This window comes from Oncorhynchus kisutch, linkage group LG3, assembly GCF_002021735.2.
Source record: "Oncorhynchus kisutch isolate 150728-3 linkage group LG3, Okis_V2, whole genome shotgun sequence".
Lineage (NCBI taxonomy): Eukaryota > Metazoa > Chordata > Actinopteri > Salmoniformes > Salmonidae > Oncorhynchus > Oncorhynchus kisutch.
In genome coordinates this window covers 19,591,362-19,617,051 of record NC_034176.2, presented here as the reverse complement: position 1 = coordinate 19,617,051, position 25,690 = coordinate 19,591,362, and the positions used below count along the sequence as shown (strand labels likewise).

The 25,690-nt window shown below is 44.7% G+C and overlaps 1 protein-coding gene across 3 annotated transcripts in view; it reads right to left on the bottom strand.

The window, feature by feature from the left end:
• LOC109876907 (cell surface hyaluronidase) overlaps positions 1 to 25,690 on the bottom strand; it is a 47,125-nt gene that overhangs the window by 12,482 nt on the left and 8,953 nt on the right. For all 3 annotated transcript variants that reach the window (XM_020469253.2, XM_020469256.2, XM_031818551.1), the window contains exons 5-15: positions 18,113 to 18,282; positions 17,164 to 17,352; positions 15,238 to 15,407; positions 13,710 to 13,919; positions 13,082 to 13,287; positions 9,973 to 10,042; positions 8,878 to 9,006; positions 5,761 to 5,849; positions 5,057 to 5,188; positions 4,632 to 4,667; positions 4,351 to 4,506 (exon numbers count right to left, since the gene is read on the bottom strand). In XM_020469253.2, coding sequence (XP_020324842.1) covers positions 4,351 to 4,506; positions 4,632 to 4,667; positions 5,057 to 5,188; positions 5,761 to 5,849; positions 8,878 to 9,006; positions 9,973 to 10,042; positions 13,082 to 13,287; positions 13,710 to 13,919; positions 15,238 to 15,407; positions 17,164 to 17,352; positions 18,113 to 18,282 — 1,557 coding nt within the window. The remainder of the gene's footprint in view (positions 1 to 4,350; positions 4,507 to 4,631; positions 4,668 to 5,056; positions 5,189 to 5,760; positions 5,850 to 8,877; positions 9,007 to 9,972; positions 10,043 to 13,081; positions 13,288 to 13,709; positions 13,920 to 15,237; positions 15,408 to 17,163; positions 17,353 to 18,112; positions 18,283 to 25,690) is intronic.

The window sequence follows — 25,690 nt, the reverse complement described above, 5'->3', positions numbered from 1 at the left end:
CAGAAACCGTGGATTGATGGCAGCATTCGTGTGGAACTGAAAGCGCGAACCACTGCTTTTAATCAGGGCAAGGTGTCTGGTAACATGACCGAATACAAACAGTGCAGCTATTCCCTCCGCAAGGCTATCAAACAAGCTAAGCGTCAGTACAGAGACAAAGTAGAATCTCAATTCAACGGCTCAGACACAAGAGGCAGGCTCTCCAGCCCAATCCAGCCCAGTCACGGACCAGGATGTCTTGCTCCCAGGCAGACTAAATAACTTTTTTGCCCGCTTTGAGGACAATACAGTGCCACTGACACGGCCTGCAACGAAAACATGCGGTCTCTCCTTCACTGCAGCCGAGGTGAGTAAGACATTTAAACGTGTTAACCCTCGCAAGGCTGCAGGCCCAGACGGCATCCCCAGCCGCGCCCTCAGAGCATGCGCAGACCAGCTGGCCGGTGTGTTTACGGACATATTCAATCAATCCCTATACCAGTCTGCCGTTCCCACATGCTTCAAGAGGGCCACCATTGTTCCTGTTCCCAAGAAAGCTAAGGTAACTGAGCTAAACGAATACCGCCCCGTAGCACTCACATCCGTCATCATGAAGTGCTTTGAGAGACTAGTCAAGGACCATATCACCTCCACCCTACCTGACACCCTAGACCCACTCCAATTTGCTTACCGCCCAAATAGGTCCACAGACGATGCAATCTCAACCACACTGCCCTAACCCATCTGGACAAGAGGAATACCTATGTGAGAATGCTGTTCATCGACTACAGCTCGGCATTCAACACCATAGTACCCTCCAAGCTCGTCATCAAGCTCGAGAGCCTGGGTCTCGACCCCGCCCTGTGCAACTGGGTACTGGACTTCCTGACGGGCTGCCCCCAGGTGGTGAGGGTAGGCAACAACATCTCCTCCCCGCTGATCCTCAACACTGGGGCCCCACAAGGGTGCGTTCTGAGCCCTCTCCTGTACTCCCTGTTCACCCACGACTGCGTGGCCACGCACGACTCCAACTCAAACATCAAGTTTGCGGACGACACAACAGTGGTAGGCTTGATTACCAACAACGACGAGACGGCCTACAGGGAGGAGGTGAGGGCCCTCGGAGTGTGGTGTCAGGAAAATAACCTCACACTCAACGTCAACAAAACTAAGAAGATGATTGTGGACTTCAGGAAACAGCAGAGGGAACACCCCCCTATCCACATCGATGGAACAGTAGTGGAGAGGGTAGCAAGTTTTAAGTTCCTCGGCATACACATCACAGACAAACTGAATTGGTCCACTCACACAGACAGCATCGTGAAGAAGGCGCAGCAGCGCCTCTTCAACCTCAGGAGGCTGAAGAAATTCGACTTGTCACCAAAAGCACTCACAAACTTCTACAGATGCACAATCGAGAGCATCCTGGCGGGCTGTATCACCGCCTGGTACGGCAACTGCTCCGCCCTCAACCGTAAGGCTCTCCAGAGGGTAGTGAGGTCTGCACAACACATCACCGGGGGCAAACTACCTGCCCTCCAGGACACCTACACCACCCGATGTTACAGGAAGGCCATAAAGATCATCAAGGACATCAACCACCCGAGCCACTGCCTGTTCACCCCGCTATCATCCAGAAGGCGAGGTCAGTACAGGTGCATCAAAGCTGGGACCGAGAGACTGAAAAACAGCTTCTATCTCAAGGCCATCAGACTGTTAAACAGCCACCACTAACATTGAGTGGCTGCTGCCAACACACTGACAATGACACTGACTCAACTCCAGCCACTTTAATAATGGGAATTGATGGGAAATTATGTAAATATATCACTAGCCACTTTAAACAATGCTACCTTATATAATGTTACTTACCCTACATTATTCATCTCATATGCATACGTATATACTGTACTCTATATCATCGACTGCATCCTTATGTAATACATGTATCACTAGCCACTTTAACTATGCCACTTTGTTTACATACTCATCTCATATGTATATACTGTACTCGATATCATCTACTGTATCTTGCCTATGCTGCTCTGTACCATCACTCATTCATATATCCTTATGTACATATTCTTTATCCCCTTACACTGTGTATAAGACAGTAGTTTTGGAATTGTTAGTTAGATTACTTGTTGGTTATTACTGCATTGTCGGAACTAGAAGCACAAGCATTTCGCTACACTCGCATTAACATCTGCTAACCATGTGTATGTGACAAATAACATTTGATTTGATTTGATTTGGATTTGATGTTGAACTTATAATATGGCTACTAATATTGGAAAAGCTCAATCAAAGTCCAAGTATACAGATTTGACGATATTCTTACAGAAAAATGTAATGTGAATGTAAATGTCTCCTTCACGATTTGCCCAAATGTACCTGGGTGACTTCACACTAAATGTCATGTAGGTCTGAATCCGTTGGAAACGTTCCACATACACTGCTGCCATCTTGTGGACACCATAGGAATTACAACCAGAGTGATGGCTAGATTGGGGACCTTTCTGTTGCATTTCAAAGATGGTGGTAGAAAAAAAAGAAAAAAAACGGTTTTTTTTTTCTTTGTATTTTCTTCTACCAGATCTGTTGTGTTATATTCTCCTACATTCAATTCACATTTCCACAAACTTCAAAGTGTTTCCTTTCAAATAGTACCAATACTATGCATATCCTTACTTCAGGGCCTGAGCTACTGGTAGTTAGATTTGGGTATGTCATTTTAGATGAAAATTGAACAATAATGCCTAACCTTAATCTTAAATTAAGACCAAAAAGCACATTTTTGTTCTCATGAATTCTTTTACATATAGCCAATTTTGACATTGCAGCTAGCTGAAATCACTCAGTTCTTCCTCAAGGACAAGACACATCCCAATAAACGTTCAATGCTCTCTTTTTTTCTACTGAAAAATGTTTTCCATAGCATACCTTAACTTCTTGGATATAGGGGGCGCTATTTTAATTTTTGGATGAAAAACATTCCCGTTTTAAACAAGATATTTTGTCACGAAAAGATGCTCGACTATGCATATAATTGACAGCTTTGGAAAGAAAACACTCTGACGTTTCCAAAACTGCAAAGATATTGTCTGTGAGTGCCACAGAACTGATGTTACAGGCGAAACCCAGATAAAAATCCAATCAGGAAGTGCCGTATTTTTTAAAACCGCCTCATGCCAATGACGCCTTATATGGCTGTGAATGAGCTACGAATGAGCTTAGGCTTTCTGTCGCTTCCCCAAGGTGTCGACAGCATTGTGACATATTTGTAGGCATATCATTGGAAGATTGACCATAAGAGACTACATCTACCAGGTGGTCGCTTGGTGTCCTCCGTTGCAATTATTGCGTAATCTCCAGCTGCAGTATTTTTCCGTTTGCTTCTGAGAAACCAACTGTCATGACTGATATATTATCGAATAGATATGTGAAAAACACCTTGAGGATTGATTCTAAACAACGTTTGTCATGTTTCTGTCGATATTATGGAGCTAATTTGGAAAAAAGTTTGGCGTTGTAGTGACTGAATTTTCCGGTCTTTTTCTTAGCCAAACGTGATGAACAAAACGGAGCTATTTCGCCAACACAAATAATATTTTGGGAAAAAATTTACATTTGCTATCTAACTGAGAGTCTTGTCATTGAAATCATCCGAAGTTCTTCAAAGGTAAATTATTTTATTTGAATGCTTTTCTTGTTTTTGTGAAAATGTTGCCTGCTGAATGCTAGGCTTAATGCTATGCTAGGCTATAAATACTCTTACACAAATTCTTGTGTAGCTTTGGTTGAAAAGCATATTTTGAAAATCTGAGATGACAGTGTTGTTAAGAAAAGGCTAAGCTTGTGTTTGAATATATTTATTTCATTTGCGATTTTCATGAATAGGAAACGTTGCGTTATGGTAATGCGCTTGAGGCTATGATTACGCTCCCGGATACGGGATTGCTCGTCGCTAGAGGTTAATGAACCCGAACCTGAGGACTGTCTCTCTGACTGTGGGTGGGTTATAGCCTGCTCCCTGTCCCTGATCCGAGTGCTCTTCCGCAAGTGTTCGCCGTGACTGTGACTGTTTCTCAGACTCTAATTTCTCATTGGTCACTGTAAGCAACGCTTTGATTCATGTTTTCCTTTCAGTCACTGTTTATCAAAGGAGGCTTACTACGCAGATGGAGGAAATTGGTTCTCAGGAAACACAGAAGTGATAGAAACATTAAAAAAACATTTATCCTATTACAGGAAGTTAGTCAAAGCAGTACTTCCCCTACAAGAGCAATGCACCTCTCCAACACTATCTGCAGTTTTTTATTACAGTATTTTCACACGCGCACACACACACGAGAACACACACACACACACCTGTTCCTGGGTAGTGTCCTCATCTTGCCGTCTGTTCCTCCCTGGCCCCAGTACTTGTTCTGGCCTCCGTTGAAGCCACGGTTCCGGCTCTCTCCCACAAACAGAGACTGAGTCACTTCCTGACTGGAACCCTCGTCCTTGGGATAACTACCGTCACTGATGGAGGGAGAGGAAAGGGACAGGATGTGTTTTTGAGCATAAGTGTATGTGTAGTGGGGGTGTTAGGAATGTACAGACAGAAACACAGGTGTAGAAACAGACACAGGAGCCTTGGTACATACCTCGCAAAGGAGAGTCCCACCCCATTGTCTGCAAATCTATAACCAGAGAGAATGAACGTATCATTCATTCTGCATTGTAGACATGCACTGTGTGAGAGCTCCACTGAGTAGGGCTAACCCAGAAGTGTAGGAGTCACCAGTTCAATGTCATCCATAGAATTGAGGACTGAGAAAGAGGAACTCCTGGCCCTTTGCCACATCCAAGATGGCCACTTGATAACATGTTAGCTTAGCATGCTAGCTACTAATTCTAATGCAAGTTGCTACAGTAAAACCCGAGTCACTTCTGAGACACTTTTCTCTGTACGAATCATACAGGGACATCGAAGACAGAAGCGATGACATGTGACTACTGCACAGCACATTGATGAACAAGGATACAGTAACCACATTCATGCTCAATGAGATGACATCACAGCACTCACCCAGAGTTCTGAATGGTAATGTCACCGCCTCGTATCCAGGCTCCGAGGTCATTGTTCTTAAAGGCGATGAGTGTGTCGATGAGAGCAGCCACCCTGGGACGGTTTGGGTCTGCATTCTCATGTGGACGGAACCTGAAACAGACCCATGTGTAATATGAGTATAGAAACACACACACTCTTGATCTTTCTCTCTGACACACAGATACACATACTCTTAGAAAATACACACAGACAAAAACTATGCACACAGACAAACACTACGCACACAGACAAACACTACGCACACAGACAAACAAACACACACTCAGTCCTCACCTTCACACACAAACACACACAGCGTAAGCAGTGGTCTTAGATGGCCTAAGCTATTTTCTTTCTATCTGTTGAAGAAGAGGCTTGTATTTGGACAGACTGGTGCAGATTGGAGCCTTGTTTTGTCTGTAAACACAAACCTGCCAGACCCTCCAGACTACTGTACAAGGAGAGTACCGACCAGTACAGGCTATCAAAGTACAGTACAGACCAGTACAGACCATACCATATAAACTACATACCATCTACAGTAAGTGCTGTAGAGATAGATACTAACTAAACCACAGCCTACTAGACCAAGTAAATATATAGACAATGATTGATCCAAATTATTGATTCCTGCATGTCGAAATTTAATTGTAAATGCAATGTAGTTTGACCTGTATTCTTACCTGGCGTTGTTGTCCAGACACAGGTATTCCCGGGGGTCTTCAGCACTGGCATTGGTGGTCTTCACACCTTTATCAATGAAGAGCCCAGCCTGGGTAACACAAACAGGTATGGGAACTATGGTCATAAAGGAGTCGGACAGTTTTACATATTTTGCATGCGAGTGTCGTAATAGCCTTCAGTAGCAACTCTGTAAAATAGATATATTGTCAAATGTACGGGATATAAGAGTGTAGTGTGCAGTTCAAGTGTGAATGCAATGTAATGAGACTGTGTATATACCATAGGTATACACTACCGGCCAAAAGTTTTAGAACACCTATTCATTCAAGGGTTTTCTATATTTTTGCTATTTTCTACATTGTAGAATAATAGTGAAGACATCAAAACTATGAAATAACACATATGGGATCATATGGTAACCAAAAGTGTTAAACAAATCAAAATATATTTGATATTTGAGCTTCTTCAAACAGCCACCCTTTGCCTTGATAACAGCTTTGCACACTCTTGGCATTCTCTCAACCAGCTTCATGAGGTAGTCACCTGGAATGCATTTTAATTACCAGGTGTGCCTTCTTAAAAGTTAAGTTGTGGAATTTCTTTAATTCTTAATGTGTTTGAGCCAATCAGTTGTGTTGTGACAAGGTAGGGTTGGAAGATAGCCTTATTTGGTAAAAGACCATATTATGGCAAGAACAGCTCAAATAAGCAAAGAGAAACGACAGTCCATCATTACTTTTAAGACATGAAGGTCAGTCAATCCGGAACATTTCAAGAACTTTGAAAGTTTCTTCAAGTGCAGTTGCAAAAACCATCAAGTGCTATGATGAACTTGGCTCTCATGAGGACCGCCACAGGAATGGAAGACCCAGAGTTACCTCTGCTGCAGAGGATAAGTTCATTAGAGTTAACTGCACCTCAGAAATTACAGCCCAAATAAATGCTTCAGAGTTCAAGTAACAGATACATCTCAACATCAACTGTTCAGAGGAGACTGTGTGAATCAGGCCTTCATGGTTGTATTTCTGCAAAGAAACCACTGCCAAAGGACACCAATGCGAAGAAGAGACTAGCTTGGGCCAAGAAACACGATCAATGGACATTAGACCGGTGGAAATTTGGCCTTTGGTCGTGTCTTTGTGAGACGCGGTGTGGGTGAACAGATGATCCCCGCATGTGTATTTCCCACCGTAAAGCATGGAGGAGGAGGTGTTATGGTGTGGGGATGTCTTGCTGGTGACACTGTCTGTCACATGGCTACCACAGCATTCTGCAGCGATACGCCATCCCATCTGGTTTGGGATTAGTGGGACTATCATTTGTTTTTCAACAGGACAATGACCCAACACACCTCCAGGCTGTGTAAGGCCTATTTTACCAAAAAGGAAATTGATGGAGTGCTGCATCAGATGACCTGGCCTCCACAATCCCCCGACCTCATCCAAATTGATATGGTTTGGAGTGAGTCGGATCGCAGAGTGAAGGAAAAGCAGCCAAGTCCTCAGAATATGTGGGAACTCCTTCAAGACTGTTGGAAAAGCATTCCAGGTGAAACTGGTCATCAAGGCAAAGGGTGGCTATTTGAAGAATCTCAAATATAAAATCTATTTTGATTTGTTTTTTGGTTACTACATGATTCCATATGTGTTATTTCATAGTTTTGTTGTCTACACTATTATTATACAATGTGGAAAATAGTACAAATAAAGAAAAACCTTTGAAGGAGTAGCTGTTCTAAAACTTTTGACCAGTAGTGTATAACTGAAGAGTCTTGAGACTGTAAGCTCACTCCTTATGAGAGAGGCACTTGTGGGCAATGGGCTCCCAGTTCACCTAACCTAATTTTGCTATTAAGAGAAAAGTAAGAGAAAATACAAAGAAAAAAGCCTTTTTTTGTATTTTGTTTGTACCATCATCTTTGAAATGTAAGAGAAAGGCCATAATGTATTATTCTAGCCCAGGTGCAATTTAGATTTTGGCCACTAGATGGCAGCAGTATATGTGCAAAGTTTTAGACTGATCTAATTAACCATTTTTTATTTGACCTTTATTTAACTAGGCAAGTCAGTTTTAAGAACAAATTCTTATTTTCAATGATGGCCTAGGAACAGTGGGTTAACTGCCTTGTTCAGGAGCAGAACGACAGCTCAGGGATTTGAACTTGCAACCTTTCTGTTACTAGTCTAACGCTCTAACCACTAGGCTACACTGCCACCCCAAAATTGCATAGCTGTTCAAAATGTTGTATCAAAACTGCCCAAATGTGCCTAATTGGTTTATTAATACAAGTTCATAATACAAGTTCATATTTCTGCACTCTCCTCAGACAATAGCATGGTATTCTTTCACTGTAATAGCTACTGTAAATTGAACAGTGCAGTTAGATTAACAAGAATTTAAGCTTGTTGCTTACAACCTCATGCTAATCACATTAGCCTACATTAGCTCAACCGTCCCGCGGTGGGGACACCGATCCCGTATTATCCACGCCAAACTTGGTGCAAAACCATGCCCACTGGTAACTTAGCAACATTCAAAGCCATGCTGATTGGTCAGAGTTCGGACGTTCCCTTGTGCCTGCCATGCCACCGACTGCGGGAGACGAGCAGTTTCACAGCATCGTTTGAAATGAGCTAAACGAAAGGAAAGAAACATGTGACTCTGTAGAAAACTATCTTTACATGATTGTGAGTAATAGTGAATCAATGGCAATTCGGGAAAATGCAAGTATGGATGGCAATGTTTTGTTTTGGTGGGGATTCCATCTCTAACGTTCCTCCTTCTCTCGCGCACCTTTGCTTCGTCACAGGAAACAACCGAACTCTGACCAATCAGTGCAGCTTTTAATGTTGCTAGGTTTCTCGTGGGCGTGGTTTTGCACAAAGTTTGGCATGGATAAAAAGGATGCATGCATGTGTAAGGTTTTGAGTGAGAGCTGGCATACTGTATGTGGGAGAAATCAGACAATTGGAAGAGCCCTTACTACGTTGTGTATGTGATCCCTGCGGGAATTTAAAGCCAAGACCTCGGTGTTGTTAGCACCATGCTTTTACCAGCTGAGCCACACAGAACCACAGTGTTTTTGTCTTTTACACAGTGCTGCCAGTGAGTGGTACCTTAAAGTTGGAGTGCACACGGTTGTTGTAGAAGATCCCCAGAGGGGTCAGTTCTGCCCGGGTCTCTGGAAACAGCCCATGAGAGTCCCCTGTGGATGAGCTGTGGAACACATACCATATCCCAGCATCCTTTAGGATGACATGGGGGGGGTGAATGGAGTGGAAAAATAATAATGATCCTGGAGTAATAATCAATCACATGTATTTAGAAGCTCTTTTTACATCAGTAGATGTCACAAAGCATTTATACAGAAACCCAGCCTAAAACCCCTAAGAGCAAGCAATGCAGATGTAAAAGCACGCAGCTAGGAAAAACTCCCTAGAAAGACAGGAACCTAGGAAGAAACCTAGAGGAACCAGGCTCTGAGGGGTGGCCAGTCCTCTTCTGGCTGTGCCCGGTGGAGATTAGAAGAGTACATGGCCATTAAGGCCAGATCGTTCTACAAAATGTTAAAATGTTCATAGATGACCAGTGGTGTCAAACAATAATCAAAGTGGTTATAGAGGGTGCAACAAGTCAGCACCTCAGGAGTAAATGTCAGTTTGCTTTTCATAGCCGAGCATTCAGAGTTCGAGACAGCAGGTATGAGAGAGAGAGAGAGCTCTCTCATACCTGCTGTCTCGAACTCTGAATGCTCGGCTATGAAAAGGGAGAGAGAGAGAGAACTGCACAGAGAGAGTACTGTCATTGAGTATTGCACAGAGAGAGTACTGTCATTGAGTATTGCACAGAGAGAGTACTGTCATTGAGTATTGCACAGTGAGAGTACTGTCATTGAGTATAATGCACTGGCACATTGATACAATTGTGCTTGAACTAGAACAGTAAGGTCTTGATGTTGAACCTTATCTCCTGGTTGGAGCCATAATTTATTGCTGTTGATGTAAAAGTAAGAACCCAATATCTCCCCAGATTTATCACCTCATCACATGAGATGAACCGGTAAGCCACAGCCTTAGATCCTTATGAGTGGCTAAACCTTAAAGCTGGGCGGGGGTCACCAGATGTACAGTCTCAGTCCCCTGCTGATCTTTATTCATTCATTATTATTAAACAGTTTTGTTGGTAGGCAGAGATGCTTATTACAGTCATACCTGGGAGCCAGCAGCAGCGTTGCTTATGAGGTTATTATTGGGATTGGCGATCCAGAACGTAGACACTGCCCTAAAACAACACACACACACACCGAGCAGACAGACAGACACACAGGGAGGATGAAAGGGCATTAGAGGAGATGTCTCCAGGCTAACTGATTGTTAATATCAGGATCTATTCATTTAATAAGAACAGTGACTCCTGTTATCCATGGAATAATTCACCTCTCCCACATAAATCCTGTCCAGGGATGGTTCTGCCAACACACACACACACACACACACACACACACACACACACACACACACACACACACACACACACACACACACACACACACACACACACACACACACACACACACACACACACACACACACACACACACACACAGTCCTCCAAAAACAGCGCCTGCTGCTCCCCAAACAGACCTCCTTTTCAACCTCCCCAGAAACACATCTCATGCAGCGGCGTGGTTGATATTGCAGGGATAAGACGGCCCTATCACTCTCACACAGAGGACATGAACCCTTTGTCTTCTCCCAAGGTTGGCCTGTCCAACCCAGTAAAACCTGACACACCACACCCCACAGTAGGCCTGTCCAACCCAGTAAAACCTGACACACCACACCCCACAGTAGGCCTGTCCAACCCAGTAAAACCTGACACACCACACCCCACAGTAGGCCTGTCCAACCCAGTAAAACCTGACACACCACACCCCACAGTAGGCCTGTCCAACCCAGTAAAACCTGACACACCACACCCCACAGTAGGCCTGTCCAACCCAGTAAAACCTGACACACCACACCCCACAGTAGACCTGTCCAACCCAGTAAAACCTGACACACCACACCCCACAGTAGGCCTGTCCAACCCAGTAAAACCTGACATACCACACCCCAGAGTAGGCCTGTCCAACCCAGTAAAACCTGACATACCACACCCCACAGTAGGCCTGTCCAACCCAGTAAAACCTGACACACCACACCCCACAGTAGGCCTGTCCAACCCAGTAAAACCTGACACACCACACCCCACAGTAGACCTGTCCAACCCAGTAAAACCTGACACACCACACCCCACAGTAGACCTGTCCAACCCAGTAAAACCTGACACACCACACCCCACAGTAGGCCTGTCCAACCCAGTAAAACCTGTCACACCACACCCCACAGTAGGCCTGTCCAACCCAGTAAAACCTGACATACCACACCCCACAGTAGGCCTGTCCAACCCAGTAAAACCTGACATACCACACCCCAGAGTAGGCCTGTCCAACCCAGTAAAACCTGACATACCACACCCCACAGTAGGCATGTCCAACCCAGTAAAACCTGACATACCACACCCCACAGTAGGCCTGTCCAACCCAGTAAAACCTGACACACCACACCCCACAGTAGGCCTGTCCAACCCAGTAAAACCTGACACACCACACCCCACAGTAGGCCTGTCCAACCCAGTAAAACCTGACACACCACACCCCACAGTAGGCCTGTCCAACCCAGTAAAACCTGACATACCACACCCCACAGTAGGCCTGTCCAACCCAGTAAAACCTGACATACCACACCCCACAGTAGGCCTGTCCAACCCAGTAAAACCTGACACACCACACCCCACAGTAGGCCTGTCCAACCCAGTAAAACCTGACACACCACACCCCACAGTAGGCCTGTCCAACCCAGTAAAACCTGACACACCACACCCCACAGTAGACCTGTCCAACCCAGTAAAACCTGACACACCACACCCCACAGTAGGCCTGTCCAACCCAGTAAAACCTGACACACCACACCCCACAGTAGGCCTGTCCAACCCAGTAAAACCTGACATACCACACCCCACAGTAGGCCTGTCCAACCCAGTAAAACCTGACACACCACACCCCACAGTAGGCCTGTCCAACCCAGTAAAACCTGACACACCACACCCCACAGTAGGCCTGTCCAACCCAGTAAAACCTGACACACCACACCCCACAGTAGGCCTGTCCAACCCAGTAAAACCTGACACACCACACCCCACAGTAGGCCTGTCCAACCCAGTAAAACCTGACACACCACACCCCACAGTAGGCCTGTCCAACCCAGTAAAACCTGACACACCACACCCCATAGTAGGCCTGTCCAACCCAGTAAAACCTGACACACCACACCCCACAGTAGGCCTGTCCAACCCAGTAAAACCTGACACACCACACCCCACAGTAGGCCTGTCCAACCCAGTAAAACCTGACACACCACACCCCACAGTAGGCCTGTCCAACCCAGTAAAACCTGACACACCACACCCCACAGTAGGCTGTCCAACCCAGTAAAACCTGACACACCACACCCCACAGTAGGCCTGTCCAACCCAGTAAAACCTGACACACCACACCCCACAGTAGGCCTGTCCAACCCAGTAAAACCTGACACACCACACCCCACAGTAGGCCTGTCCAACCCAGTAAAACCTGACACACCACACCCCACAGTAGGCCTGTCCAACCCAGTAAAACCTGACACACCACACCCCACAGTAGGCTGTCCAACCCAGTAAAACCTGACACACCACACCCCACAGTAGGCTTGTCCAACCCAGTAAAACCTGACACACCACACCCCACAGTAGGCCTGTCCAACCCAGTAAAACCTGACACACCACACCCCACAGTAGGCCTGTCCAACCCAGTAAAACCTGACACACCACACCCCACAGTAGGCCTGTCCAACCCAGTAAAACCTGACACACCACACCCCACAGTAGGCTGTCCAACCCAGTAAAACCTGACACACCACACCCCACAGTAGGCTTGTCCAACCCAGTAAAACCTGACACACCACACCCCACAGTAGGCTTGTCCAACCCAGTAAAACCTGACACACCACACCCCACAGTAGGCCTGTCCAACCCAGTAAAACCTGACACACCACACCCCACAGTAGGCCTGTCCAACCCAGTAAAACCTGACACACCACACCCCTTACTTCCATTACTCTTTCTTCTTGAGCTATATTTTTTTCTCATTTCTGCCTCTTTTCACTTTCATTCTGTTCCTCTAATTTCCCCTCTGTCAAAGTTGACTCTTTCTCAGCCAGACAAGTATTTCCTGTGTCTTACTTGCACTCCATGCTCGGCGAAGGTGTATAGTTCTTATACACTTTGTCTCGGATGCTGGTGCACATGGTCTCGTTGCGGTCGGTGGGCAGGAGTGTTCCTGGTCGGGTCACCAAACCCAGGTTGTGGAAGAACGTGTTCCTCTGCTCCATCCCGTCCTCCAGGAAGAAACAGTGACCCAGGGTGTCATAGCCTACAGTGTCCTTCACCTGGAGAGGAGAAACATTTGGGAAACGCTACACACCAATGACAGGAGCAGAGCAGGAAAGCAGCTTGGAGTTACTGCATCATGTTATCTGAATGATGGTCGATTCACTTTCTCAACGCATTTGACATTCATTTATTTCATGACTGGCGTCATATGGTCCTCATTTCCCCAAGTTTTATCACACATACGGCACATACACACACACCAGGGCTGGAGTCAATTCGAAATAAAGACAGTCAATTCATGAAGTAAACTTAAATTACATCTATTTTCAATGATAAATCAATAAACTGAGAAGTTTTTCAAAAGTATTTTCTTTTTAATAAAAAAAAGAATTAAAATCACTTCCTGAATTGACTGCCATCAATTATAATTGACCCCAGCCCTGACACACACGTTCACACACATACAGCACACACACACCAGCAGGCCATTGGTGGCGTGGATGGTGATGCAGCGGGAGAAGGAGTGGTGGATGGAGAGGCCGTCCACGTAGGCTGGTTCCCGGTAGCCCCCTCGCCAGTCAACATCCCCACAGCGGTGGAAGTGGACCGGGTAGCGGCCCTGCTCCTGCTGCCCCATGTTCCTCAGCTCCACGTGGGACAGGTGCACCGAAGTGAAGTTCCCAAATATCTGAGGAGAGATGGGGTAGAGAGAGAGAGAGAGAGAGAATAAGCTGTGTTGTGCTGTGCTGTGTTGTGTGTTGTGCTGTGTTGTGTGCTGTGCTGTGTGGTGTGTTGTGTTGTGCTGTGCTGTGTTGTGCTGTGTTGTGTGGTGTGCTGTGCTGTGTGGTGTGCTGTGCTGTGTTGTGTGGTGTGGTGTATTGTGCTGTGCTGTGTGGTGTGTTGTACTGTGCTGTGTGCTGTGTTGTGCTGTGTTGTGTGTTGTGCTGTCTTGTGGAGTGCTGTCTTGTGGAGTGCTGTCTTGTGCTGTGTTGCATCATATTACTCTGGTTCTGCTGATCTACTGGCTCTATTTTACAGTTACATCTATTGATGAATGGAACATCATGCAACAACTGAGATGATCTGAGCACAAACAATGCTAGAGAGAGAGACACACACACAATTATGACCTAATGAGCAAATAGACACAAAAACATGCAGTAAACTCAGGGAGGTCTTTCTTAGGTATATGGCCTTTTCCACATTGCCTGTTTTGTGTTAAGGAGATATTGGCCAATCCCTCAAGCTAACTGTAACTCACTCATTCACTCACCCAAACTCTCTCACACACACACTACACTTGGACAGAACTCTCTACAGTCAATAAACAAGGGTTTTTTCCATTTACTGCAAAGGGGCTGCTTTTACATAAGGCAAGAGGAATGTTATTATGTATTTATCAGAAGAGAGCATGAGTATGTAACACATTATACAGGGAAAATATTGTACTTGCATCCTGGATACAGAGAATGTGTGTGTGTGAGGGAGGGGTGTGTGCATCGACGTTGGTCTGGTGTTTGACTTTTCTGTGTGCTCAGTGAGGTTGTGAAATATACAGAGTAAAAAAGGACAAAGAAGGATTACAATACTGAAACACAAAACATTAAGAGTAATGAGTGTTGCTCATCCATGCTCCCTCTTTCTCTGAGTGGTGCCTGGGTTGTGTTCATTAGGGCATGCAACGGAAACCATTTGCAACCAATTTCTTATTGGAGAAGGCCAGGTAGTCCCTCCCTGTTTCAGTCTGTTTTCTTCCATTAAGTACCTAATGAACATTACATGTTGTTAGATCATGTGTGAATGATGAATGTCCTCAGTCATTCAGCATCTGCTGAATGCTCTAATGACCCTCCGCCACAGCAATATGGTAATGTTCAACATGATTACACTAGATTGAATGGCATTAGATAAGCATATAACTCAGGCTGAAATGCACAGGGCAGGCAGGCTCAAGGTTCAACACAGACCCGATACTCACAGCTACACATGGTTACATAAGCACACACCTTGATGTGTCCGCCGTATGTGTCGTGGCCAAAGAACTGGCACCAGTTGTTTCCATAGCAGGTGTTTTCCATCTCCCCATAGATGAGTATGTTCCTGCTGAGCAGTGCCACCTCCGCTCGCATGTCCATCCCGTCCACAATCTCCCCCATGTGACCAAACTGGGGCCTCCCTGGGAGAGGGGACACATGGTACACAAACTTCATAGCATGTACTATTGTCATAAATCAGTGAAAGCAACAAATCAATTGTTGTATGTAAACATTTAGACATACATAGTAATATGATATTTAAAAGTGTTCACATTAACAACAGTCGGCCAAATATATGGTTGTCTCGATACAGTAGGTCTGGATATAATTTGATGGGGCCAGGTGAGTGACCTTAATCCCATACAGAGCAACATCAGCACCTCTCTTTCTAGCCATGAAAACAATTTAGAGAGAATGAGATGAGACTGTCGGTTTGTCATTATCGTCTCTCAATATGGCAAGCCAACTGCTGCCAATGCCAACCATAGGATGTGTGCTTCACCTCACAAACATTGAGAGAGAGAGACAGAGACATACACCATACACAGCTCTTGCTCCAGGAAGGGAGGTGGCTTGTGTCGACATCAGAGCAGTGGGACAAAACAGAGGTGTTGGCAGACAGGGGACTACACAGGGTGGAACACCAGACCAGATTACAACAAACTGGTCTTTGTTCCAACCAGGTTATGATGTCCTTCAAGACATCATACTTTGGCTGTTATCTGGTCAGATTACAACCAGATGAGGACTTTTTTTTGGTCGTTATTGCTAAAAAGAAGTGAACATAAATTCCTTACAACCAGTATAGAATCTGACCATGATGTCACTGCAACCAGTTTTGCTCGCTGGGCTTGTGACATCATGGACAGTTTATAAAACCGGACTGGCATCCACACACACAGCAGAAAACAGGACGATGGAGGGAGGGACAGAGAGAGGGAAATAAATACATCTGAAATGTAATATTTTGTGAGTATAATGTTTACTGTTCATTTCTTAAACTCAGAGAAATAGGCAATGAGCCCCCGTTTACCAATGGGGAGTGTAGCTGAAATTAAGAGAGAAAGAGAGAGAGTCCTTGAGAACAATACAGACTTACAGGCAATTTTCGTTCCCAAAATTGAAAACAAATACAAACATTTTGAAACCAAAACAGAAAAGGAGAAAATCCAATATCTATTGGGAGAAACCTCCCCTTTGTGCCATATTAGCTGCAAAATATGTATCTTCCTGCCACACCCGTAGGGACAGCCAGTGGAACGACCAACTGGAACAATACCATTGCTATGTCTTTCACTTTTTAATTATTGTCCTCATTCATTCCTTACTGTAGTGTCCTGTTAATTGTTACTACTAATTGAGCATTATTATTTTTCCTATTATTATCTATCTATCTGCGTCATCATTGATTTGTTGTGCCTATATCTTTGCTTTGGCAATGTATGTGGAAACACTTCCCATACCAATAAAGTATGAGAGAGAGAGAGAGAAGAGAGAGCGAAAAGAGAGAGACAGAGAGAAAAGAGAGAGAGAGAGAGAAAGAGAGAAAAGAGAGAGAGACAGAGAGAAAGAGAGAGAGAGAGAGAGAGAGAGAGAGAGAGAGAGACAGAGAGAAAAGAGAGAGACAGAGACAGACAGAGAGAGAGAGAGAGAGAGACAGAGAGATATAATTGACCAACACCATCCCATGTAGGAGAAAAGCCTGACTACCTGTCTTTTCCCAAGGGTCATTTATAGAACTACAAATGAAAGACCATGGCTCAGGATTTATAAATAAATAATGATACTTATTTTTATATCATACCATATCCAGTTAAAAACACAGCAGTGATACTCAATATCAGAATTAAAGTAAGCCCCCATAAATGTACAAACACTACCTTCGTTTTCACTCACCTTGAACTCTGACCTGTCTGCTGGTGCAGTGGGGGCAGGGAAGGAGTGTGAACTCCTCTGCCTGATGCATGGAATAGTCAGTACTGGCAACCACAACATGGTTCCCGGGTTGCCAGGTGTGTACATCATCCTGAAGGTTGAGGACTACCTGGTCCACAGCATCCACCTGGAACCCAGATATGGGATAACCTAGAAGAGCACAGATAAGATCTATTGGATTAGCAGTTTTCTACCTGCATACCAAATAACTAATGGCGAATACAGGATCTAGAGTCACAAAAAATTTCGCTAAAACTAAGGATTTGTGTGGTTTAATGAGATAACAAACCTGAACCATACCATACACCCAACATTCAAGCTAAAAGTTGGACGAAAACAATAACAAACCTCCATAGTGTATCTTGAACTGACTCTGTGGACCATTGAAGTGTGAGAGTAAGACTGTATGAGAACAAACATCTCAGCTTACTGGACATACCAGTGCCAAACCCAAACCCCCTCCTGGGGAGCTGCTGTTTGCCCTGGTGACAGAAGGATCCTGCCCGCACACGCTCAGGAATGTTCAGTCCAGCTGATTGATCTAGCCTGTAAACACTAACCACTTGAACCCCCCACACATACACCATCCAGGAAAAGCTGCAAGATCAGAGAATCTGAGTGTAAGCTTTGCTTTTAAGTGGCATTCCTGACTATGTGAAGTGCCTGATATGACCTGTTCAATAAGCAGACAATCAATGACATACACAAGTAAACAAGCACCTACAATAATGCTCTCCTTAAGCAATATTTGTGGTATTGGGTTACCAATGTGGTAACACTTTTCTTAAAGCCTGTAGGTATAATGGACTAATGCGGTTATGGAAATTTTTAAAGATAAGTAATGTAACAAGTTATAAACCATTCTAGCTGCAGGGTTTAAGTAAAGCCAAACTGGTTATAAATCACCCACCGTTCCTCCATTCGCTGTACGCGGTGACAGAGAAGCCGACCCCGTCCACAGTGCTGAAGTTCTTCTGGGCCAGCGCCTTGCCTCCCGTGTCATGGTTCTCATGTTCCCGCACGTCCTCGGAACACGAGCCGTTCCCTCCACCAATTACAGATACCAGTGCCCAGGCCTGCCTGTGGACAGAGACACAGAGTTTGAGCTTTAGAAGTTAAGGCATCGAGGTAACACTTAAAGCATCCAGGCAGATATGCTCTATAACTTGTTATAAGCCGGTATGAGCCTTTTTATGGTTTTATAATAAGGCTTGTTGCTATGTTATTTGTCTCTACACTCTTACAAAAGAAATTGCTATCTAGAACCTAAAAGGGTTCTTCAGCTGTACCCAAAAGGGTTCTTCAGCTGTCCCATTCAGCTGTCCCCGTACCCTTTGAAGAACTCTTTTTGGTTCCAGGTTGAACCCTTTACACAAAGGGTTTTATCTGGAACCAAAAAGGGTTCTCCCAAAGTCCCAGTCGGTATTGACATAATAATATTTCCCCTCGACCATGCCCACAAATTGAGGAAAACAAACATTATTTCCTATTGTAAAAGAGGCAACTTCATAGTCAATTTGTTGTTATAAAGATATAACAAAACATGCCAAAAAGCTGCTGTGTTGTTCAACATAAATGCAACCAGGTAAAAAATCCCAACCTACAGATTGCAACGTCCCATGTAGGGAAATACAGCCTGTGAGAAGAGCACTGTGGCTTCAGGCTATTGGGCATGGGAGACTGTGAGACTGGGAGACTGGGATACTGGGAGACTGGGAGATGTGGGAGACTGTGAGACTGGGAGATGTGGGAGACTGTGAGACTGGGAGATGTGGGAGACTGTGAGACTGGGAGATGTGGGAGACTGTGAGACTGGGAGATGTGGGAGACTGTGAGACTGGGAGATGTGGGAGACTGGGAGACTGGGAGATGTGGGAGACTGGGAGATGTGGGAGACTGTGAGACTGGGAGATGTGGGAGACTGGGAGACTGTGAGACTGGGAGATGTGGGAGACTGTGAGACTGGGAGATGTGGGAGACTGGGAGATGTGGGAGACTGTGAGACTGGGAGATGTGGGAGACTGGGAGATGTGGGAGACTGGGATACTGGGAGATGTGGGAGACTGTGAGACTGGGAGATGTGGGAGACTGGGATACTGGGAGATGTGGGAGACTGGGAGATGTGGGAGACTGGGATAGTGGGAGACTGGGAGACGTGGGAGACTGGGAGAGTGGGAGATGTGGGAGACTGTGAGACTGGGAGATGTGGGAGACTGGGAGATGTGGGAGACTGGGAGACTGGGAGATGTGGGAGACTGGGATACTGGGAGATGTGGGAGACTGGGAGATGTGGGAGACTGGGATACTGGGAGACTGGGATACTGGGATACTGGGAGACTGGGAGACGTGGGAGACTATGGGGAGAGCCGAAGAACCCTTTTGGAACCCTCTTTTCTAAGAGTGTATGCATAACATGTTTAACTGCACATTATTGTAGTCATGTAGTCCTGTAGTGACCACTGTAAAGAAAGCATTGGGAGTATCAACAGGACAACATTCTCATGTATGATTTAGCAGCTGTGTGACTGCTGTGTGACCAAACTGACATGAATAGTGTCAGTGTGTGTGTGTGTGTGTGTGTGTGTGTGTGTGTGTGTGTGTGTGTGTGTGTGTGGTCATCACATTCACCTCAATCATATAGACTGAGAATTGGCATCAGAAAAATGAAGGAAGTATTCGAGCGAGATAGCGGTGGATATCTCAGTCCAGCACACCACAATACCCACTAGGCAAAACACAATCTGCCTCTGAAGTGGAGATAAGTCTAGTAATCCCCTGGTTCTAGGCTTGGGTGTGGAGCAGGGGTCATGCAACTCTGGACCAGTGAAGGGTGTAGAGTGAAATGTCAGCATCAACGTCATCATATGTTTTTTTTGTATGGGCTGCATCCGCCTATGTCGGCCTTACGCATCTGCAGTGAAAGATGGCCGATCTACAGCGGTGTTAGACAATGAGACATCCCGAAAACCGGACTTCTCACGAAACCATCTGTAATGCCCGGATATGACCCCTCTATGGAAAGATGAGACTCTCATAAACACGATGGTGTTCTCTGTTTTGCTTATCTTCCCACAAGTGTCACGGGACTCGTCTGAAGGTAACCCGTACAAATGAATGGAAGTATTGAGATAGACAGACTTCTTAAATCTCCTAGATACTGTATAGGACAGACTTCTTATATCTCCTAGATACTGTATAGGACAGACTTCTTATATCTCCTAGATACTGTATAGGACAGACTTCTTAAATCTCCTAGATACTGTATAGGACAGACTTCTTATATCTCCTAGATACTGTATAGGGCAGACTTCTTATATCTCCTAGATACTGTATAGGACAGACTTCTTAAATCTCCTAGATACTGTATAGGACAGACTTCTTAAATTTCCTAGATACTGTATAGGACAGACTTCTTATATCTCATAGATACTGTATAGGACAGACTTCTTAAATCTCCTAGATACTGTATAGGACAGACTTCTTAAATCTCCTAGATACTGTATAGGACAGACTTCTTATATCTCCTAGATACTGTATAGGACAGACTTCTTAAATCTCCTAGATACTGTATAGGACAGACTTCTTAAATCTCCTAGATACTGTATAGGACAGACTTCTTATATCTCCTAGATACTGTATAGGACAGACTTCTTAAATCTCCTAGATACTGTATAGGACAGACTTCTTATATCTCCTGGATACTGTATAGGACAGACTTCTTACATCTCCTGGATACTGTATAGGACAGACTTCTTATATCTCCTAGATACTGTATAGGACAGACTTCTTATATCTCCTGGATACTGTATAGGACAGACTTCTTAAATCTCCTAGATACTGTATAGGACAGACTTCTTATATCTCCTGGATACTGTATAGGACAGACTTCTTACATCTCCTGGATACTGTATAGGACAGACTTCTTATATCTCCTAGATACTGTATAGGACAGACTTCTTAAATCTCCTAGATACTGTATAGGACAGACTTCTTAAATCTCCTAGATACTGTATAGGACAGACACTTCAAAGCCTTGTTCTTTTTTTAAATGGTCTTTTGCCATTTATGAACATGTTATTCAATGTGTTTCTATGGGCTATAGTAGTAAAGCCCAAATTCTATAATTTATCAAATATTTTATTTTTATTTATTTTTATTCATAAAGGGGTCCTATAATTCCAAATCAAATAGTTAAATGATCCATGGTATGACCATCTTAAAACAATTCCATATGTCAGCTTAGTAAAAAAAAAACAATGGCTTAGACTTTTAAACATCAAATAAGCTTTATGCCCCATCATCAGGAATTGTCTCATCACAATCACACAGTCATTATCTTCAACCATCATGTACCCTTTTCAGGCGTGGTAACATTTTTAAAACCTTTCCCCTTGTGTTACCTTTTTAAAAGCTTTCCCCTGTCCTTCTTTAGGCTTCACATCTGACAGGGCACTCCATACGATGACGTCTGGAAGTAGGCCCGACTGTCAGCTCTCTGTTGAGGTTGGTCCTAACGACACAATCATGGGCCAATATGCCATTCAGCAGATCAAAGAGCCTCTCTACCATTTACCCACTGAAATACAAACAGGAACCATCTGTGAAATCACCCTGTCCTCCCAGCAGCTATTACACTCAATGTGTGTGTGTGTGTGTGTGCAACTTCTGGTGTGCATTTACTGTGAACACTGAGGCTGTATCTGCTTTGAGTTACAGTTATAACAGTGGCCAAGTAGGCTACTGTGGCTATGTGATCATAATGTAGGCCTAACAGAGTGGCCTACCATCAGTAACAATGCATCCCATAACATTTTAGCATGGAAATAGCTATAATTTAGCCTACAGTAGCAGCCAATGTGTTGTGTTCAAAGTAGGCCCACATTCCATTTGACTTTTGGAAAAAAAATATGCAGGGCTTGACACTGTCCTGTTAATCCACTTGTCCTTCAGACAAGGAGGTGATTGAAAATGTGTTGATTGATGCAAGAAACCACTTTACAAAATAAAGTTAATTCATATTCCCATACCATTATTACAGAGAATCAGACAAATTATGTTACCCTCTGCCTATTGGCTACTTAGATTATTCAAGCATGTCTCAAAATACACTGCTCAAAAAAATAAAGGGAACACTTAAACAACACAATGTAACTCCAAGTCAATCGCACTTCTGTGAAATCAAACTGTCCACTTAGGAAGCAACACTGATTGACAATAAATGTCACATGCTGTTGTGCAAATGGAATAGACAACAGGTGGAAATTATAGGCATTTAGCAAGACACCCCTAATAAAGGAGTGCTTCTGCAGGTGGGGACCACAGACCACTTCTCAGTTCCTATGCTTCCTGGCTGATGTTTTGGTCACTTTGAATGCTGGCGGTGCTTTCACTCTAGTGGTAGCATGAGACGGAGTCTACAACCCACACACGTGGCTCAGGTAGTGCAGCTCATCCAGGATGGCACATCAATGCGAGATGTGGCAAGAAGGTTTGCTGTGTCTGTCAGCGTAGTGTCCAGAGCATGGAGGCGCTACCAGGGGACAGGCCAGTACATCAGGAGACGTGGAGGAGGCCGTAGGAGGGCAACAACCCAGCAGCAGGACCTCTACCTCCGCCTTTGTGCAAGGAGGAGCACTGCCAGAGCCCTGCAAAATTACCTCCAGCAGGCCACAAATGTGCATGTGTCTGCTCAAACGGTCAGAAACAGACTCCATGAGGGTGGTATGAGGGTCCGACGTCCACAGGTGGGGGTTGTGCTTACAGCCCAACACCGTGCAGGACGTTTGGCATTTGCCAGAGAACACCAAGATTGGCAAATTCGCCACTGGCGCCCTGTGCTCTTCACAGATGAAAGCAGGTTCACACTGAGCACGTGACAGTCTGGAGACGCCGTAGAGAACGTTCTGCTGCCTGCAACATCCTCCAGCATGACCGGTTTGGCGGTGGGTCAGTCATGGTGTGGGGTGGCATTTCTTTGGGGGGCTGTGCTCGCCAGAGGTAGCCTGACTGCCATTAGGTACCGAGATGAGATCCTCAGACCCCTTGTGAGACCATATGCTGGTGTGGTTGGCCTGGGTTCCTCCTACTGCAAGACAATGCTAGACCTCATGTGGCTGGAGTGTGTCAGCAGTTCCTGCAAGAGGAAGGCATTGATGCTATGGACTGGCCCGCCCGTTCCCCAGACCTGAATCCAATTGAGCACATCTGGGACATCTTGTCTCGCTCCATCCACCAACGCCACGTTGCACCACAGACTGTCCAGGAGTTGGCGAATGCTTTAGTCCAGGTCTGTGAGGAGATCCCTCAGGAGACCATCCGCCACCTCATCAGGAGCATGCCCAGGCGTTGTAGGGAGGTCATACAGGCACGTGGAGGCCACACACACTACTGAGCCTCATTTTGACTTGTTTTAAGGATATTACATCAAAGTTGGATCAGCCTGTAGTGTGGTTTTCCACTTTGATTTTGAGTATGACTCCAAATCCAGACCTCCATGGGTTGATAAATTTGATTTCCATTGATAATTTTTGTGTGATTTTGTTGTCAGCACATTCAACTATGTAAAGAAAAAAGTATTTAATAAGAATATTTCATTCATTCAGATCTAGGATGTGTTATTTTAGTGTTCCCTTTATTTTTTTTGAGCAGTGTACAACACTGCCCCTTTAAGACAGAAAAAAATTAGATTTACTTGACTCGCTTTTCAAAAATGTCTAGAAATGCACACGTTTTGTGCTCTTGTAGGAAGCAACCATTCCCCCATTGCTGACTAGAAATGAGCTATAACTGGGCTAATAACTCACTAACTAGCAAAGAATATGAACAAATGTGTACGTGTGGCTATAAGCAGCTCTCGCTTTGATCTTAAAACAAGCGCATCTAGACACGACCTCTCATGCTGTAAACATTGTCCAGTTTGGCACAGATCCATATATGACAATGGACTATTTGCATATAGGGATACTGCAGCTGGTTATTGGTTATGCCACACCGGTCTGTAGAATAAGGGCTGAGGTGCCTGTCATTGCAAAATAATCCTATTCCGGTATGTTCTGCCTACAACAAAATATCATGTATAGTTAATTTTGCATAATAAGTTTTTCATATTTGATTTTGTTTTGGTTTGTTGCGCTGAAAGTGGTTAATATTGGCAATTCCCATAGTAGAGGGAAACGTTGATAATGTTAACTAAAGGGAAAAACTAGAGAGTTGAGTGAAGTTCAATCTCGTGCTTCTCTGCGCAAGCTAATATTTCTTCTGCACAGAAGTCCCAGGTGAGCTGCGCAGCTGCGCACGAGCACAGCTTAGAGGGAACATTAGTCATTACCCTCACTATATGGAATGGGTGTGTTTGATCATGGTGTGTGAGTTTGTGTGTGTGTGTGTGTGTGTGTGTGCTTGAAATGAATGCCGTTTGTTTCAGGGGTTCACCTGCAGGACTCTGGGGGAATGGTGGAGATAGGAATGCCCATAGGCACAGTATGAGTGTGTGTGTTTATGGGAGTGCCTACATCAAACACATTTCCTGTGTGTAAAAAAACATTTCCTTTGTGCAGTTCCTGGTGTTCTCCTGCTGTCTGTCCACTCCTGCCCAGACAGATTACATCCAGTGTTGTGTTCAATAAGCGGCAAAAGGCGCAAAACTGAAACAAATAGGTACTACCTGGACATGTCCTTTAAGAAACACATTTTGTTTTCCGTAGCAAATTATTATTCTTTTTCCATTGGGTGCCGTAATGAACACGACCCAGATGACCTCGTGCCCAGTACTTTCAATCATGTCTCCCTCAGTCACACTAAGACAGTATGACTGTAACTGACACAAGTCTTAAATACCCTGGACCCTGTTAGCTAGCTCACACAGACACACATACTAGACACAGACAAACACAGAAACACACACATACTACGCACAAACAAAATCAGTGTGTAATCAGAAAGCATAACCGTCCCTGTTTATCGTGCCTAGGTAGCTGGACTGAATTGTGATCCATTTAAGAAAGTGTCACGCTATGGGTTTGATTGGATTTGGGGCTGGGGACTGCATCGTTGCCTTGGCGACAACTCCACATATGAAATGTGACACTGTGGATTGGTGTGGTTTGGGTTTGAGACCAGAAAGCTGCCAAGGCCAGGAGTGCCCAACAAATAACTAAAAATCTAAACTTTCCATTCCATTGGGCTAAGTTTGTGTGTGTGTGTGTGTGTGTGTGTGTGTGTGTGTGTGTGTGTGTGTGTGTGTGTGTGTGTGTGTGTGTGTGTGTGTGTGTGTGTGTGTGTGTGTGTGTGTGTGTGTGTGAATAAGGCTTCATGAGCTCGGTCTAAAATTGTTTGATGCTCAAACTAGAGTATTGGAATGGTTTTACAGCAGAGCACCAAAAAAGAACATATGGTGTATTATCAATTGTACTGTATACTGTCACACCCTGATCTGTTTCACCTGTATTTGTGATTGTCTCCACCCCCCTCCAGGTGTCGCCCATCTTCC